Source organism: Canis lupus, chromosome 5 (assembly GCF_048164855.1).
Source record: "Canis lupus baileyi chromosome 5, mCanLup2.hap1, whole genome shotgun sequence".
Taxonomy (NCBI): domain Eukaryota; kingdom Metazoa; phylum Chordata; class Mammalia; order Carnivora; family Canidae; genus Canis; species Canis lupus.
The window spans coordinates 47,985,981-48,000,382 of record NC_132842.1 but is presented as its reverse complement, the minus strand read 5'-3'; the positions used below and the strand labels follow the sequence as shown (position 1 = coordinate 48,000,382).

At 35.6% G+C, this 14,402-nt stretch overlaps 1 protein-coding gene and 1 pseudogene across 2 annotated transcripts in view; one reads left to right on the top strand and one right to left on the bottom strand.

Moving 5' to 3' along the window:
• The window catches only part of DEPDC1B (DEP domain containing 1B), an 82,226-nt gene that overhangs the window by 42,140 nt on the left and 25,684 nt on the right, over positions 1-14,402 (top strand). For both annotated transcript variants that reach the window (XM_072826578.1, XM_072826577.1), the window contains 2 exons: positions 489-536; positions 4,377-4,517. In XM_072826578.1, the coding sequence (XP_072682679.1) occupies positions 489-536; positions 4,377-4,517 (189 nt within the window). The remainder of the gene's footprint in view (positions 1-488; positions 537-4,376; positions 4,518-14,402) is intronic.
• LOC140633670 (protein YIPF5 pseudogene) lies at positions 13,444-13,923 on the bottom strand (annotated as a pseudogene).

Here is a 14,402-nt window from a genome sequence, read left to right as displayed (position 1 = left end):
TAAAACATTTTGAAAATTGAAACATGCAAAAGGAGAGTTATATTGGACAATGGACATACAGAATTTACCCCCCTCCCTTTTTTAAGTGTTTGGTGAACTGAATTCACAAATATAGTTGATAACTAATATTTTTGCTTTTTCTATTTTTTCTTTTCCTTCTTTAATTCTTAGGATAACTGATTAGTTTGTTTCTTTGGGATGAACTATCAAATTTCTCCTTTTCACCAAAGCTTTAAGAAGTGCATCTTGTCCTTAGAGCAATTTGTGGGCAGGTATTTGTACGAGCACATGTGACACTGTGGCTGATAGAAAACTTTCCAATTGTTAAACATTCTGCTATATTAATAAGTGATTTGAGATGTGTGATTGGCAGATATGTTTCTTATTATTTGGACAGGTTATACACTCTTATGATACTATGTATGCATATAATTCCTTTAGTTATACGCAGCTGGATAAAATATCTTTTTATTTTCATTTCTATGCAGAAGAACTTCCTCATTGGGTACTGTCAGCTATGAAGTGTTTGGCAAATTGTAAGTACTAATTATCCTCCAGTTTTATAAAATTAACAGAAATTAGTGCCCTGAATTAGAAAATATTTTTGTTCAATGGCCTGAACATTGATTTGACACCTGTGAGACTGGCAATTAATTATTTTGGGACTAGTGTGCTTTTAGTGATGAATTTGCGACTTAGTGAAAGGGCTGAGTTATGGAATATTTTTAAAGGAATTTTGTGCTTCTCTTTTCTGGTGGATATAATCCCACTACAGATAAAGTCCAAATTACTTCTGTTTCATCACAGTCAAGAAAAATCAGTTATATTGAATATAATATTTTGCAGATAGCTGCCTGTTAACAATTTATACATTTTTATTTATAAGGCTTGTATTTATGTATAAAGCTTGTAAAACATATATTCCTGAGTATGCTGTGTATTTAAATCTCAGTTTGCTCAGCAGATCCTATCTACTATTGGCCTTTTATAGAGCACCAGTTTAAGTGGGGAAGCAATGTTTTAGAAGACTAGTCTGACTGATAAGCAGGATGATTTGGAAGCAGGAGAACGTGTGTGCAGAGAAACATGAAGGCATCTTTCAGTAATTGGATATAGGGTGATGGGGCCTGGATTGTGGTGGTCCTTCTGAGGATTTGCATAGGCGTAGGCAGTCCATTGCGTAGGCATAGATATCACTTCTTTGCCTATCATAGATGCCATAAAGAATGTGTTGTTATAGTATCTCACGAACACTGCCATTTTTCTGGGGATTTTTTAGAGGGCTAAACCCAGAGAGGGGATGGTTAATGGCTTAACCCAAACAAGTGATTTTAGTGAGAGGAATTTTAGTTATTTTGGCTGACTAATAATGATGATGCTTGGTCTGTGGGACCTTTCATCCTCAAAGATGGCCTCAGAAAGATACCTTTTGGATAGGGCTCACATGTATAGATATAGATATAATAAAATTTTGAATAAGTAGACTCTGAATGATTTATTGAGCTGGTGTTAGTTTTGTCTGATTGAAATGTCTGATTCTGTTTTGTCTGATTGAATGAAATTAAGATAACTATGTAGTTTACTGTAGGTAATCTCAGTCAGTATATGGACAATGATTACATACTATCATTCTGAATATGAATATCAATTATTAGCTTGTGTGAAGCCCAAAGTTTTCTGTGTTTAATTATTAAATTTTCATTGGTTTCTGACTAATATTTTGGAACCTCTGAGATGTAGAGAGAGTAGTTTTAGCTTGGGAGAGTGCTTTTTTCTTCTTGCTCAACCATTTGAAGTAAATAAAATTTAAATTACATCTTTGGCCAGAGTTGGCAATGATGAGATAGAAGGTACAAATGCAAAGTTAAATTACCCATTTCTGAATTCCTGGCAAACCAAGGATTTGGAAGTTGATCAACTGGTAAAGAATAGAGGAAGCCAGTAAAACAAATCTAGGGGCTACAATATGTTCTGTAATATGTACTAAGGTGTGGTTGTGATACAGATTTTTCCATGGTGATTAAAATGTAGTGAAGAGTATAATTTTTCCCTCAAGTGAGTTGTAAACATAATGCCACAAAAAGCTGCTGGAGGAATATTAGAATGACTGGAATTTTGTAACAATGAAGGAGCAAGATGTAAAGAGCAACTTTGTGATGTTCTCCATGTATATGAGATGGTATTATATTAGGTAGAAGTTCTTGGGAACAGGGACATGTCTTATATGGATCAAGTGTGAGTGCTTTACAGATGTTTGGCATGTTCATAAAAATGCTTGTTTATGTGTCAAGGGAAAAAGGTGACCAAAGGCAAGGATGTCCTTTGAATAGTTTTGTGATAATAATAAGTTTTCCAAATTCTTGTTGGCCTCCCAAATTTACTTTGAACTTTTCCTTATCCTTCTTGAGTCTAGATTCCCATTATAGTCATCTAATAGGGAACAACAGGAAGGATAGGCGGGCTCATTTATAGGGTATTTTGAAGGCCTCTTGCCTCCTTTTCTGTAAATTTGCTGCTCACCTCTTTCTGGCAGGACCATTGGAAGACCATGTGTACATAGATAGGCCTGGGTTCTTTCCTGTTGGCCAGCTTCATGGTTGGCCACAGAATGATGGCCTGATAGTAAATACAAAAATATGTTAACTGTGTTTTTCTTCTTTGAGCATATACATTACAAGGATTCAATAAAAAAAAAAAAAAAATGGATGCAGGCAATGTTTTTCCAAGATCTGTCAGGAATAATATGTATAAGAGATATTCTGAAGTTCATGATGACTAAGAAACAAAAAAGTCTTAGAAATAAGACCTCTTCTCATGGGGCCCACTGTGCACTTGTGTTTTTACAGAAACTTGTTTTGTTTTGTTTGTGTAAATTTTTAACGGGAAAGATGAAATGTTCATAAAGGGATATAACTGCTTACAATCAACCACATACTTATCTTGGAGGGGGCAGTAATTCAAGGCAATGTGGATTGCTTGCTGAGATATATCAAGGTAATTATTTCAATTGACTAAGCTTGGGGTATTTCAGAGAAGGAAGCAAGCAAGAATGAATGACTGTATTGGCTGCTAGGTTAACATGGTACCACCTATATAGATCTTCCATAATTTTAATTATTTTAGTCAAACAAATTAAGTTATTTTAGAAGTATACAGATTATTAAAAGTTAAGAGGGTTTTAAGGAGGCCAACAAAAAGCCAATTTCACATTGTCCCATTGGCCTAGAAATGTGAAGGCCCAGAATGTTTCACTGTTTTTTGTTTTTGTTTTTTTTTTTTTAGTTTTATCTTTTCTCTTTTGTTGCAGTGATTCTGGAGAAAGGCTTTCTTTCAGCTTTTGCTGGTCTTACCATTTGTTGCCCTGAGGGTGGAGATCTCTTTGTGTCTTAGTTGTTTAGTCTTGTGTTCTGCTGGCCCAGAACTGGCCAGTGCACTTGCCTTTCTTCTTTCTCCCATGCTGTGTGGAAATTGAGAGGACTGGCCAAACTGTTCCTCATGAGGCTACTTGCCATTTCCCTCAAGGCACAGGCAGGTCTGGTTTATCTCTCCACTTGGCAGTGTAAATCTGTGGGGTGTGTGTGTGTGTGGATTCCTGGGGGCATTTGCTGCCGTATCTATAGAGAGCTAAGCATTTCTTCTTGTTCCTCTTTGGCCCCAGATGCAAGTGGATCTTTGCCTTTCTTCTGCTTAGGGTATGGCTGGGACTACATTGTTCCAGGCTTCTTATAGCTACCCCAACTTTGAAATATGCTGTGCTTGATACACTGTCTTTTAAAGGTTGGTTGGGGATCAAATAGAGCGTTTTATAATCAGAATTAATTACAGGACACAATGTAAAATCTCCATTTTAGACTATCTTTAAGAAAAAGAGTATAAGTTCTTATTAGTCTGAAATAGTTTAATTGAAGGTAGAAATTGATTAACTCAGCTCTGACTCTAGGATTTAATAATATAGCAATGATAAAATAACGAAAAGCTTTGAAAATTGCTTTATAACTTGTCTATTACATAGGTGAGCTAATTATCATCCTGGTCAACTGTGTCAAAACTAGGAAAACATTGAATATTTCAAAGAAAAATAATCATCGTCTACATTTAATAAAAATGCCTTTCAGAAGGATGTTAAAGAAAGAGTGGGTTTCTTTTAAAATGCAAGTAAGCCAGTGATTTTCCTCATTGTTTTATAGTAGATTTTGATTTATACATAAAGAATATTTGTGTAAGCAAATGTATAATGTCAACTTATATAACCTCAATTTTCCCCATGAAAACTTATCTATTCTTGATATCTATACACACTATACACATATGCACAGAGACTAATCCTTAGAAATGATTGTCCCATTAATGTTTCTTTTTCTCTCTCTTTTTAACAGGGCCTAATTGTTCAGATTTGAAGCAGCCTATGTATTTAGGATTTGAAAAAGATGTCTTTAAAACCATAGCAGATTACTATGGTCACCTGAAAGAGCCTCTGCTTACATTTCATCTTTTTGATGCCTTTGTCAGTGTATTAGGTAAGTTGGAATATAATGAACATGTGCCTGTGTTTTACTTATTTTATTTTTATTTATTTTTTAAGATTATATTTATTTATTCATGAGAGACACACAGAGAGGCAGAGACATAGGTAGAGGGAGAAACAGGCTCCCTGTGGGAAGCCTGATGTAGGACTTGATCCCAGGACTGGGATCATGACCTGAGCTGAAGGGAGACACTCAACCACTGAACCCCCAGGTGCCCGAGCATGTGTCTGTATTACTGACTTTTTTCCATTTCACTTTCTACTGTCTTGACTTCCATAGCATTTTTGTTTTTGTTTTTAAGATTTTATTTATTTATTTGAAAGAGAGAGAGAGACAGAGAATGCAAGAGAAAGAGCATGAGCAGGGAGAGGGGCCGAGGGGAGAAGCAGGGTCTCTGGTGCAGGGCTTGATCCCAAGACCCCAGGATCATGACCAGAGCTGAAGGCAGATGTTTAACCGACTGAATTACCCAGATGCCCCTCCATAGCATTTTTGAAGTAAAAACTGAAGTTCTTGGCCAGTTGCAGTCCTCTTCGATGAAGGAGGAAAAGAAAATGGTTAAGCTCTGTTAAGAAACTCAAAATGAGGGCCAATAGTTTTTACTTCTTAAGAAAGAGTAATATACTATGTGTCATTTTTGTACAAAAAAGTACAACTTCTGTGGTAGAGAAGAATGTAAATTTGACATTTAGTGTTCAGAGTAAATCTACTACTCTGGATTTGCCTTTATGAACAGTCAAGTATGGGAGATGTATTTTCACTTAGAAATCTAATTTCTTTTCATAGAATGAATAGGTTTTTGTAGTACTATTTGTTATTTGTGACATGAAAATAAATATGGTAACTTTATCATTCTCTGAAACTTGTTCCTATTCTTCACATAGATCTATGTACTTCAGAATTTACAGTGTCAAAAAAGCAGGGCTGAAAGGAAAAACAATCTACATTATTGCTCTAGGTCTTTTTGATATTGTTCCTTTCTTCTTGGATATCAGATTTTGCTGTGGCTATTGTGATTGTTCAATAAATATTATTGTTTTATTGTCACAAGTTTGCTTTAATGACCAAATCATTGTGTGGCTATCATGCTCTGTTATGTGAATTTGTGGGAACTCACATACTCTTATTGCTGAGTATTGTGGGGTTTAGCTATCTTTCCCATCTCTTCTCTTTTCCTTTCTTCTCTTTCCATCTTACTTTCTTCTTGGAAAGTATGGGTGCCACCATAGTGACATTCTCATAAAATAAAGTATCAGCAATATTTGAGTAACTTACCTGATAGTACTTTAAATTTTAATATTCTGTAGACTTTTTGATAATAAGAAACAAAATATAACAACTGTAAATCATGTGCATAAGAATGAGTGTGTTTTTAAAGAGATTAATATTGGGAACAGATGAAAGGATTAGGCCTGCTAGTGGGGTTTGAGACCACTGGGTTGGTCTTGGTATTTTGTGTTCAACCGAAGAGGATTGAGGGCTTCTCTCCTTTTGAATATCACACCTAATGATGGATACTTTCTGCTGTTTAATATGCATATGGACTCATTGAGCCCATTCTCACTTTAGCTATTTACTGCCATTGTACCACTGGTAAAATAAGAATTCTAAAGACTGGATTAAAAATTACTTCTTAGGTTTTCTTCTCATTTTCCATTTTCATAACATTCTGTTGTAAAAGTGATCTGGGTTGGAAACACAATACTTGGAACTTTTTTTTTTTTTTTAAGAAAACAAATTCCAATTTGAATCAGCTATGTTTATGGCATCACTGGTCTCTTCTACCACAGTTGTTTGTTTTGATCTCAGCTAGGAATTAAAGCTGATTATTTCCAAATTGATGTCAAAATCAGCCAACCTCTAAAATATTGCTTGTACAGGGTTTAGGATGGAGAAGGATGGACAAAATGGAGAATTTATGGCAGTTAGATATTTGCAAGAAGAGACTAATGTGTACGGATAGTCAAAATTTATTAACCTTCCCTGTTCCAGTCCTTTTCAAGTGAACATGTTTGAGACACTCTGTATCGGAAACCATATATTTTAGATCCTATGTAGTAAAAGAAGAAATAGAAAGTCTTCAAGATTATCATAATTTGATCATTATATGATTAATGAAGATCATCTAGTAAAGCAATCCTGTTAATGGCTGTGGGAAAAGGTAATATGTATAGATATGTACAAACCAGATACATAAGTTGAATCTCAACGGAGTTGACTCAATTCTTCAAACCTTTTGACTTACTTGGATTGCAGTAGGGTGACATTAGATAGGTAAGTAATAAAGTAGATAATCAGTGTACTTTGTATAGAAACTAAACATTCTATAGCATTTTCATTTTCAGTGGAAATGATTTGCAGTTTAAGTAATGAATTTTTTGAGGTTTATTCCTTTGCTTCTAAGAATGAAATAAGCTAGCTTGATGCAAAACCTGTGACCTTGAGAGCCTTTAGTCATTGTTACTTGAAGCAAAATATCTAAGCGTTCCTATGGAAAAAAAAGAAAAAGATATTTTTGGAGATGTAAGACTTGTTCTTTACTTACAATAGAAAAAATGATTTTTTAAAAGATTTTATTTATTCATAATAGACACACAGAAAGACAGAGAGAGAGAGAGAGAGAGAGAGAGAGAGGCAGACACACAGGCAGAGGGAGAAGCAGGCTCCATGCTGGGAGCCCAACGTGGGACTTGATCCCGGGACTCCAGGATCACACCCTGGGCCAAAGGCAGGCGCTAAACCGCTGACCCACCCAGGGATCCCCAGAAAAAATGATTTAATTTGGGTCAGCAGTCTGACCTAACAACATGATTATGTATATTAATTAATTTTCATTTCCAAAATGGCAGTTTCTTTTTAAGATCATAATTTGTCTGATTCTTAAATGGGGTGAATGAGATAATCTAGCATCTTTCACTCACACTCCACATGTACCCTAGAACCCATTGAGCTGTGTAGCTTGCCATAATTTGTCATGTTGAGAAAAAAGAGGGACACGTATGAAGCCCAAAAGGGCAGGGGATGGTGTTTGGATAGTTGGGTGACTTGTGGGTTTTATCATATTATAATTTGAGTTTCCACACTGGTGATCTATGGGGTAAATCTGACTAAGAGATATATCTGGTTTAACCTCTTTTAGAAAGCTATTTTTAGAAAGAAAATTTAATTAATTGCCAAACTTGAAGAAACAGGAAATTCACTAAGAATTTGTGAATCTGTGAAGAGAAAAATTGAGTATCTAGCAGTTCTGGGCTTGAATTTCCATGAGTGCAAACTGCTGCATTTGTGTAGCTAGTGCCACCACTAGAAGGAGCAAGTGTTCCAGGGACATGAACTCCAATTTACAAACTCTCCAGTGTTTCCCACTGCTTCTGGGACTCCCAAGCCAAGTTCACGTGACTCCCTTTGCTCATTTATTCCTTTTGCCTGCTCCTGCAGGTTTATTTGCTAGGTGGCCAGAAACCTGAGTAGCTCTTTGCTGCTCCTTGCCTCTTAAATGCAAAGTTTAGAAAATGCCACTGAAATTCACTAGGTTGATTGCACATTGGATTACCTAACCAAACAGTTGAGATCTTCTTCTGTTTTTTAACCTAGAAACAATTAGAAGGGTAGACTTTCCATTCTTTGGTTCTTTTGTCTAAGACTTCTCAGAGATCTTCTGGAACTGTGTACCATCATTGCCTTACTACCCTCTTGCTCTTACGTTTTTGAGTTATCTCAGGGTCCTTCTCCCATGGTAATTCTTAAGGGAAAACAATTCTTTTTTTCAGAGACTGCCTAGTGGGTGTGCTTAACCAGACAGAGGGCTCTTGCCCATGTTAGTACAAAGTTCTTGCTGGTGGTGCTCTCTGCTCTCAGAACCCAGGGGTTATGTCTGGAGCTTCTGAAGATGTAGATGAGCCAAGGTAAGGATATTAAATCACCTCCAAATAAAATGATTACCATTATATCAAGAATGATAGGAATAAAGTGGAATTAGGGAAATGCCTAGATATTCCTTGGCTATAACAAAATACCCAAGCTATTTATAAACATACCAGTAATCGCTAGGATAACTGAAAAAACTTTTTGGAAAAAAATCAAGACTTATCTCATACCATTCATCAAGATAAATTCCAACTGAGAGAATTAAATGTAAAAAATGCAAATCTAAAATACAGTTGATACTTATCTGATGTTGGGTGGGTGAAGGACTTTCTCAGCATAAAAGCAAAAGAAGTCATAAAAATGCTGCAGTGGTTTGAGACTCTTCCCGTAGGAAAGGGCATCATCTTACACGTGGGTGAATCTGTGCCTACTTTTAAACAATTCACAAAGGCAACTTGTTTGCCTTTCCTTCAAAGCCTCTGGAGAAATAATCCCTCTTGCTATGTCTTTCTTTGGACAAGGAGTCCTTGCCAACTGCTCTGTAGTCGGAATTCTTTTGCATTAATATAAACTTTTTCCTTTTTATATCTCTTCTCTGTGAAAATGAAATGGATTTTTTTTTTTTTTATTCCTTTGGTTGTTCAAAAACTACAGTGAACCTTTTTGAGTCTCTCATTGTCTGGCTGAAAAGACATGGTCTCACTGGCCTTTCAGGGAAATCTGGACCCTCTCAAAAGTCTGCATATTTCACTTCTTTTTTGAAGCTCCCACAAGGGATAGCTTATTGATGACATTGCATATGTTAGTAGAAACATCAGTTCTACTTTGCAAAAATAAAAATTGTGTTTGTGATGATTTGAGAGTGGAAATCTAATGTAACCATTGGAGAATGGGAAGGACAGTGACAAAGGTAGGGGACCCACAAAGCACTGACAACTCTTAACCTGTCGTGTGGTCCTCAGGCTGAGGTGTCACCTAATAACCTATAATATAGAACATTATTTTAATTGTGTTTGTTTTTATCATAAGGACAGTCAGGTTTCTTTGAGTATTCAATTGTTTATTCAGTTATCCTCCATCAACCCAGCTAAATAATGAACTGTTTCCCTGATGGAAAAAAGTTTCACGGGTGAATTATGTAAGTTATTTTGTGAATTGTCCATTGTGTTTTCATTATTTTATTCTTATTTCACCAATGGAGATATCACCCAACTCCGGTAACTTAGTTTGTTGACCTCAGTCTTTCCACTTCGGTGAGTCAGTCTGCCTTTCTAGGTACTGGTTTTTTTCATTGATAAATGGCAGTAATATCTGTCATGCTTCTAGATATGAAAACATGAAACTTAAAGCAATGAATTACACTAATTTTTCTACTAAAACCTGTTGTTTCAAAAAATATTTAAAAATAGAACAGTGTATAAATCAAGATAGAGTAATAATTTTGCTATCTGGCTATGTCTTCTCTCAAATGATAGCAAGGTTTTTTTTATATGAAACTACTGTGATAGATCTTCATAATCTATAATTGGGATAACCATTAGTAGATCATTCTGAAATGCAAGAAACAAGTTCTCTCTGTGGCTACAGAATGTCCTTGTCATTTTTCTCTAAAAGGAAGACTTGGTATTTTTATGGTGATGTCTGAGATAACTGAAATGATGAAAGATGAAAAGTCATTCTTTTAGCTTTGTTAAGCAAAATGAAATTAATCCAAAGAATAAAATAGTTACCGCATTGAAACTTTTTGGTTATAAAGTGAAGAGAGATTGCTAATGTCCTTCAAAGGTTTTAAAACCTAATACACCATCCCACCCCCCCCACCCCCACGAATCTAAAAAAACCTCGAGAAGCTCTTTATAATCAGTAATAGTTTATGATCTTGAAGAATCCAAAGGTACTTTTGAAGATGTATCTGAGTTCAACTGTATACTGTCATGTGTAATTTAAAGCTTAGTTCTCTTGCAGTCATTTTTCCAGAGTTTGGTAATGTGCTTTTGTCAGAAAGCTTTTATTGAAAGAAAAAAAAAAAGATTAGGTAATGGTCAGCAATGAGAAAGAAGTTAGGAAACAGAAGTCAGATTAAACTATTTTTGAGAATCTAAGTATTCCTACATATGTTCAAACTGAGGAAAGCATTATGTAGCACTCCAAGATTCAAAAGCAGATCTAGAAGTGAATCCTGCTTTGACATTTGAACAGACTGAAAAATAACATCCTTGGGACTAGAAGCCAAGAAGGACTGAAGTATTACAGGCACATCAAACCTCAGCCTTTTTGCCATACATCTTCCCTTTGATCATATTCATACCACTTCATGGATCACCTAGGTGCTTTTACTCTTTACTTTCATCCTGGATCTGTCTCCTGTGCTCAGACAGATATTCTGATATTACAGAATCTGTAATCAGATTACATTCTGATTTGTAATCAGACCAGAATATCTGTCTGATTCTGGCTGTATATTCCTGGATATTTGTTATGTAAGAGCCTTGGTTCAAACTGAGTAGTCTGTAAGCCAATGTTTCAGAAACTGGGTGTTGGATATGAATTCTATGTAGTAGGACAGCATTAAACAAAGAAAAAGAATAGTGTACAAATACCACAGTCCGTTGTCTATAGTAAGAGTAGGTATTTTTATACACTTTTTTTTGTTTTACTTATATTTGTATATATAACATATGTTTTTTAATTTCAGTTGTAGTAAAACATTTTTGAAAAACCCCCATTCTAAATGTCATCTATACCTAATTATATAGTAAGATGATTATGAGGATTTAATGAATGAGAAGACCTCTCGGAAAGTGTAATATTGCTCAAATATTACTAGTAATAGTAGTCAATTACAAAAGATGCTTAGAGTACACATGATTTGTCCTTTATACTTAGATTTAAAAACGCTTTTTACCTATGATCATATTTTTTAAAGTTACATTCAGTTTTTTATTCCTTTTGTGGTGGAATTAGCATTTTAAAGTGGCTTGGAAGTTTCTTCAGGGATACACTACATTGTATTTGTACTTCATGAGAGAGAAACGAGGAGTGGTTTTCTCCTGGCTTTCATTTTGAACTCTCAAGGAAATGGTTTTGTGCGCACTCTTTGATATTAAAGAGCTAGTTTCAGATTTCACTATGTTGAGAAATTCTCTATTCTTTTTACTATCTAATCCTTGTCCCCAGTTAAAGAATGCAGAGTGATATTTTATTCAACTATGTGCATGTTAAATATTTGTGCATATTCTTTGAGCCAGCATTTCTTCTTACAGGGATTTATCCTTAGGAAATAATTGACACATGGACAAAGTAGGTAATACAGCATGGTATTTAGGTATGCATGCCCCTAGCTGTGTGGGCTCACTTTGTACCCTTCCACTAAGTAGCTGTGTGATGTGGGCAAGTGCCCTCCTCTCTGTAAGCCTCACTTTCTTTTTCTGTAAATGAGAATAATGATAGTTGTCTACCTTGCAGAGCTGTTGTCAGGATTAAATGAGACAATATTTGATGTTTAGAACACTGTTCAGTACGTAATAAAATGCTTAATAAATGTTAACTATTTTCATCATAAAATTAGTTTTATTATAATAAGTAATAAATAGCTGCTATTATAATATAAATGTAAAGGTAATAGCTGCTATTATTCTAATTTTTAAATTAGTTCTAATTTTTAATGATGGAAAATTAAACTCCACAATCATTATCAAACTTTTAAAATTATTTTCTGTAGTGGAAGATCTCGTGCTCAAGTTCCAAAGTATTTTGTGAAATTCATATGCTTTTACATGTGGTAGAACTATTTGCTGCCATCAAGATTAATGGCATGGAAGTGCAGCAAATCACTGCATTCTACAAAGATTTTATTTGGTTTTTAATCTATTCTATTTTTATTTAGCACACATATAATGTTGTGATGAACTAGGGCACAGTTAAATGTCTTTGTGACCAAATTCTTTCCCTTGTCTATGGTATCTATGTTTATAATAATAAAAGAATTCTAGGATTATGGCTTTTTATGCTATTGCCTCTTTAAACATTCAAAAATATTTTAAAAGAATAATTCATAAAGTATTCCCCTGCCAGTTTCCTAATATTCTATCAATTAATATTTTTGTGATTACAAGTTTTCTTGAAAAGGTTAGTGATTTTCTTTTTCCTATGAAACATGAAGATCCAACTGTAAAATAAATGCGGTCAGTCTAGGTCACTATGGTTTAGTTCATGCTAATCTCAGCAGATGTGCATATTTCCTGTCTACAATAAGTAGATTATGAACTTCTGGTATTGTTGAATTTTGGAAAAGTTTCCATGAAGTAATTTAAAGCAATGTCAGATTTTTGAAGTGCAAACTCAAAAAACTCTGGGATCACTTTTTTGCTTCAAGTGCATCAACTTGAGAATATAGGCAATTTTTCTTTCCTAATCCCCTGGAAAACTATTTCTGCAATAAGTCTTGTTTCTGCGTAACTGACTGGATTGCTGTTCTTTTTTTTTTTTTTTTTTTAAGATTTATTTATCTTAGAGAAAGATGGAGAGGGAGAGAGAGAGAGAGAAGGGAAAGAGAATCCCAAGCAAATTCTGCAATGAGCGAGGAACTGGACATGGGGCTGGTCATGGATCTCATGACTCTGAGATTAGGACCTGAGCGGACACCAAGAGTCAAATGCTTAATTGACTGTGCCACTAGGCACTCCTGACTGGGTTGTTTTTAAGATTGTCAGCTCTGTGGTTACTTTCCCACAGTTGATAAAAATCTATAAAACATCTTAATGTAATTTGCAAGCAAAGAACTTGTTTTTCAAAGGCTGCAGGAACAGGAAAGAAGTAGCACTTCTTATTTGTAGAAGCACAAACACCTAAAGCTAGTCATACTGCAAGTAAATCCAACATAGTATTCAAAAGGTCTATAAAAATGAACACATGATACATGTTTACTTCCATTTCTCCAATAGCCAAATGTTAGATGCCTGAGAATTGCACTGCAGCGGTTCACTGGTCCAATTTAAGAGTTCAAAGTCTTTTTTGGCCCAGTGATGTCCATATGCTAGGTAAATTCATTTCAAAAAATGGAAATTAGGGCAAAGACTTTATAGCAAAGCTCAAGGATATGCTCCTAGAAGTTGCTGTCCTTCCATGGCTAACGCAGAAATAAAAATTTTGGAAGCAGAGAAACTACACCATCCAGTAGCCCCAGCAGTGAGAACAATTGCTACCATTCCTCGCAAAGAAAATATCACTGCAAAGCTGGAAAGCAGGATCATGGGAAGAAGACAATATCCAAGGACACTTGCCACACAACCAAATGAAACACCTGTCACATACGTTAAGTTTGGTAAACAAAACATTCCTGGACATTCAGTTGCGCTGATCCCATGTGCATAGCCAAACTGGTAACAATGTGGTCAAAATTGATACCTAATTTTTCTAATAAAGGTGGCTCATCCTCAGAGTTGCTTCCATAGAATGGCTGATGTGTCGGAGTGTATGCCTGAGTTGGCTGGAAAATCAGCCCGGCATATGGCTGTTGTGGCTGCGTCATGTCTGAAGGGACAAATCAACCTTGCTGCAGGTGATCGTAGCCAGCATCCTGTTTGCTATAAGGTCCTCCACTTCCTCCGTAATCAGAGGACTGCTGTGATTGGTCACCAATGCTGTAGCTTGTCAGGTAGAAATCCATGTTTAAGTTATCAAAGCCCAACACTGCAAACAATCAAACGCTGTAGCGGTGTCAGCAGCTCCAGCAGCTCCCCAAAGCCCCCAAACACGGCTGAGAGCTCTAAATTGGCCTTGTTGCTTCGTATCACAAGGCCAAGACACTGCTGGGGCTTTTTCATTTTTTGCATTCTGATGTATGTGAAGAGTAATCTTGTTGCTCTCTATTGGTCATGTGGGTTTCTTCTTGGGGGAAATATTTTTTCTGTCCCTTTTCCTTTTTTTTCTATTGGTTTTTCTTTTTTTTGTCATTCTAAAAATATATTTTAGATACTAATTCTTTGTACCTTGTGTCTTGCAAATATC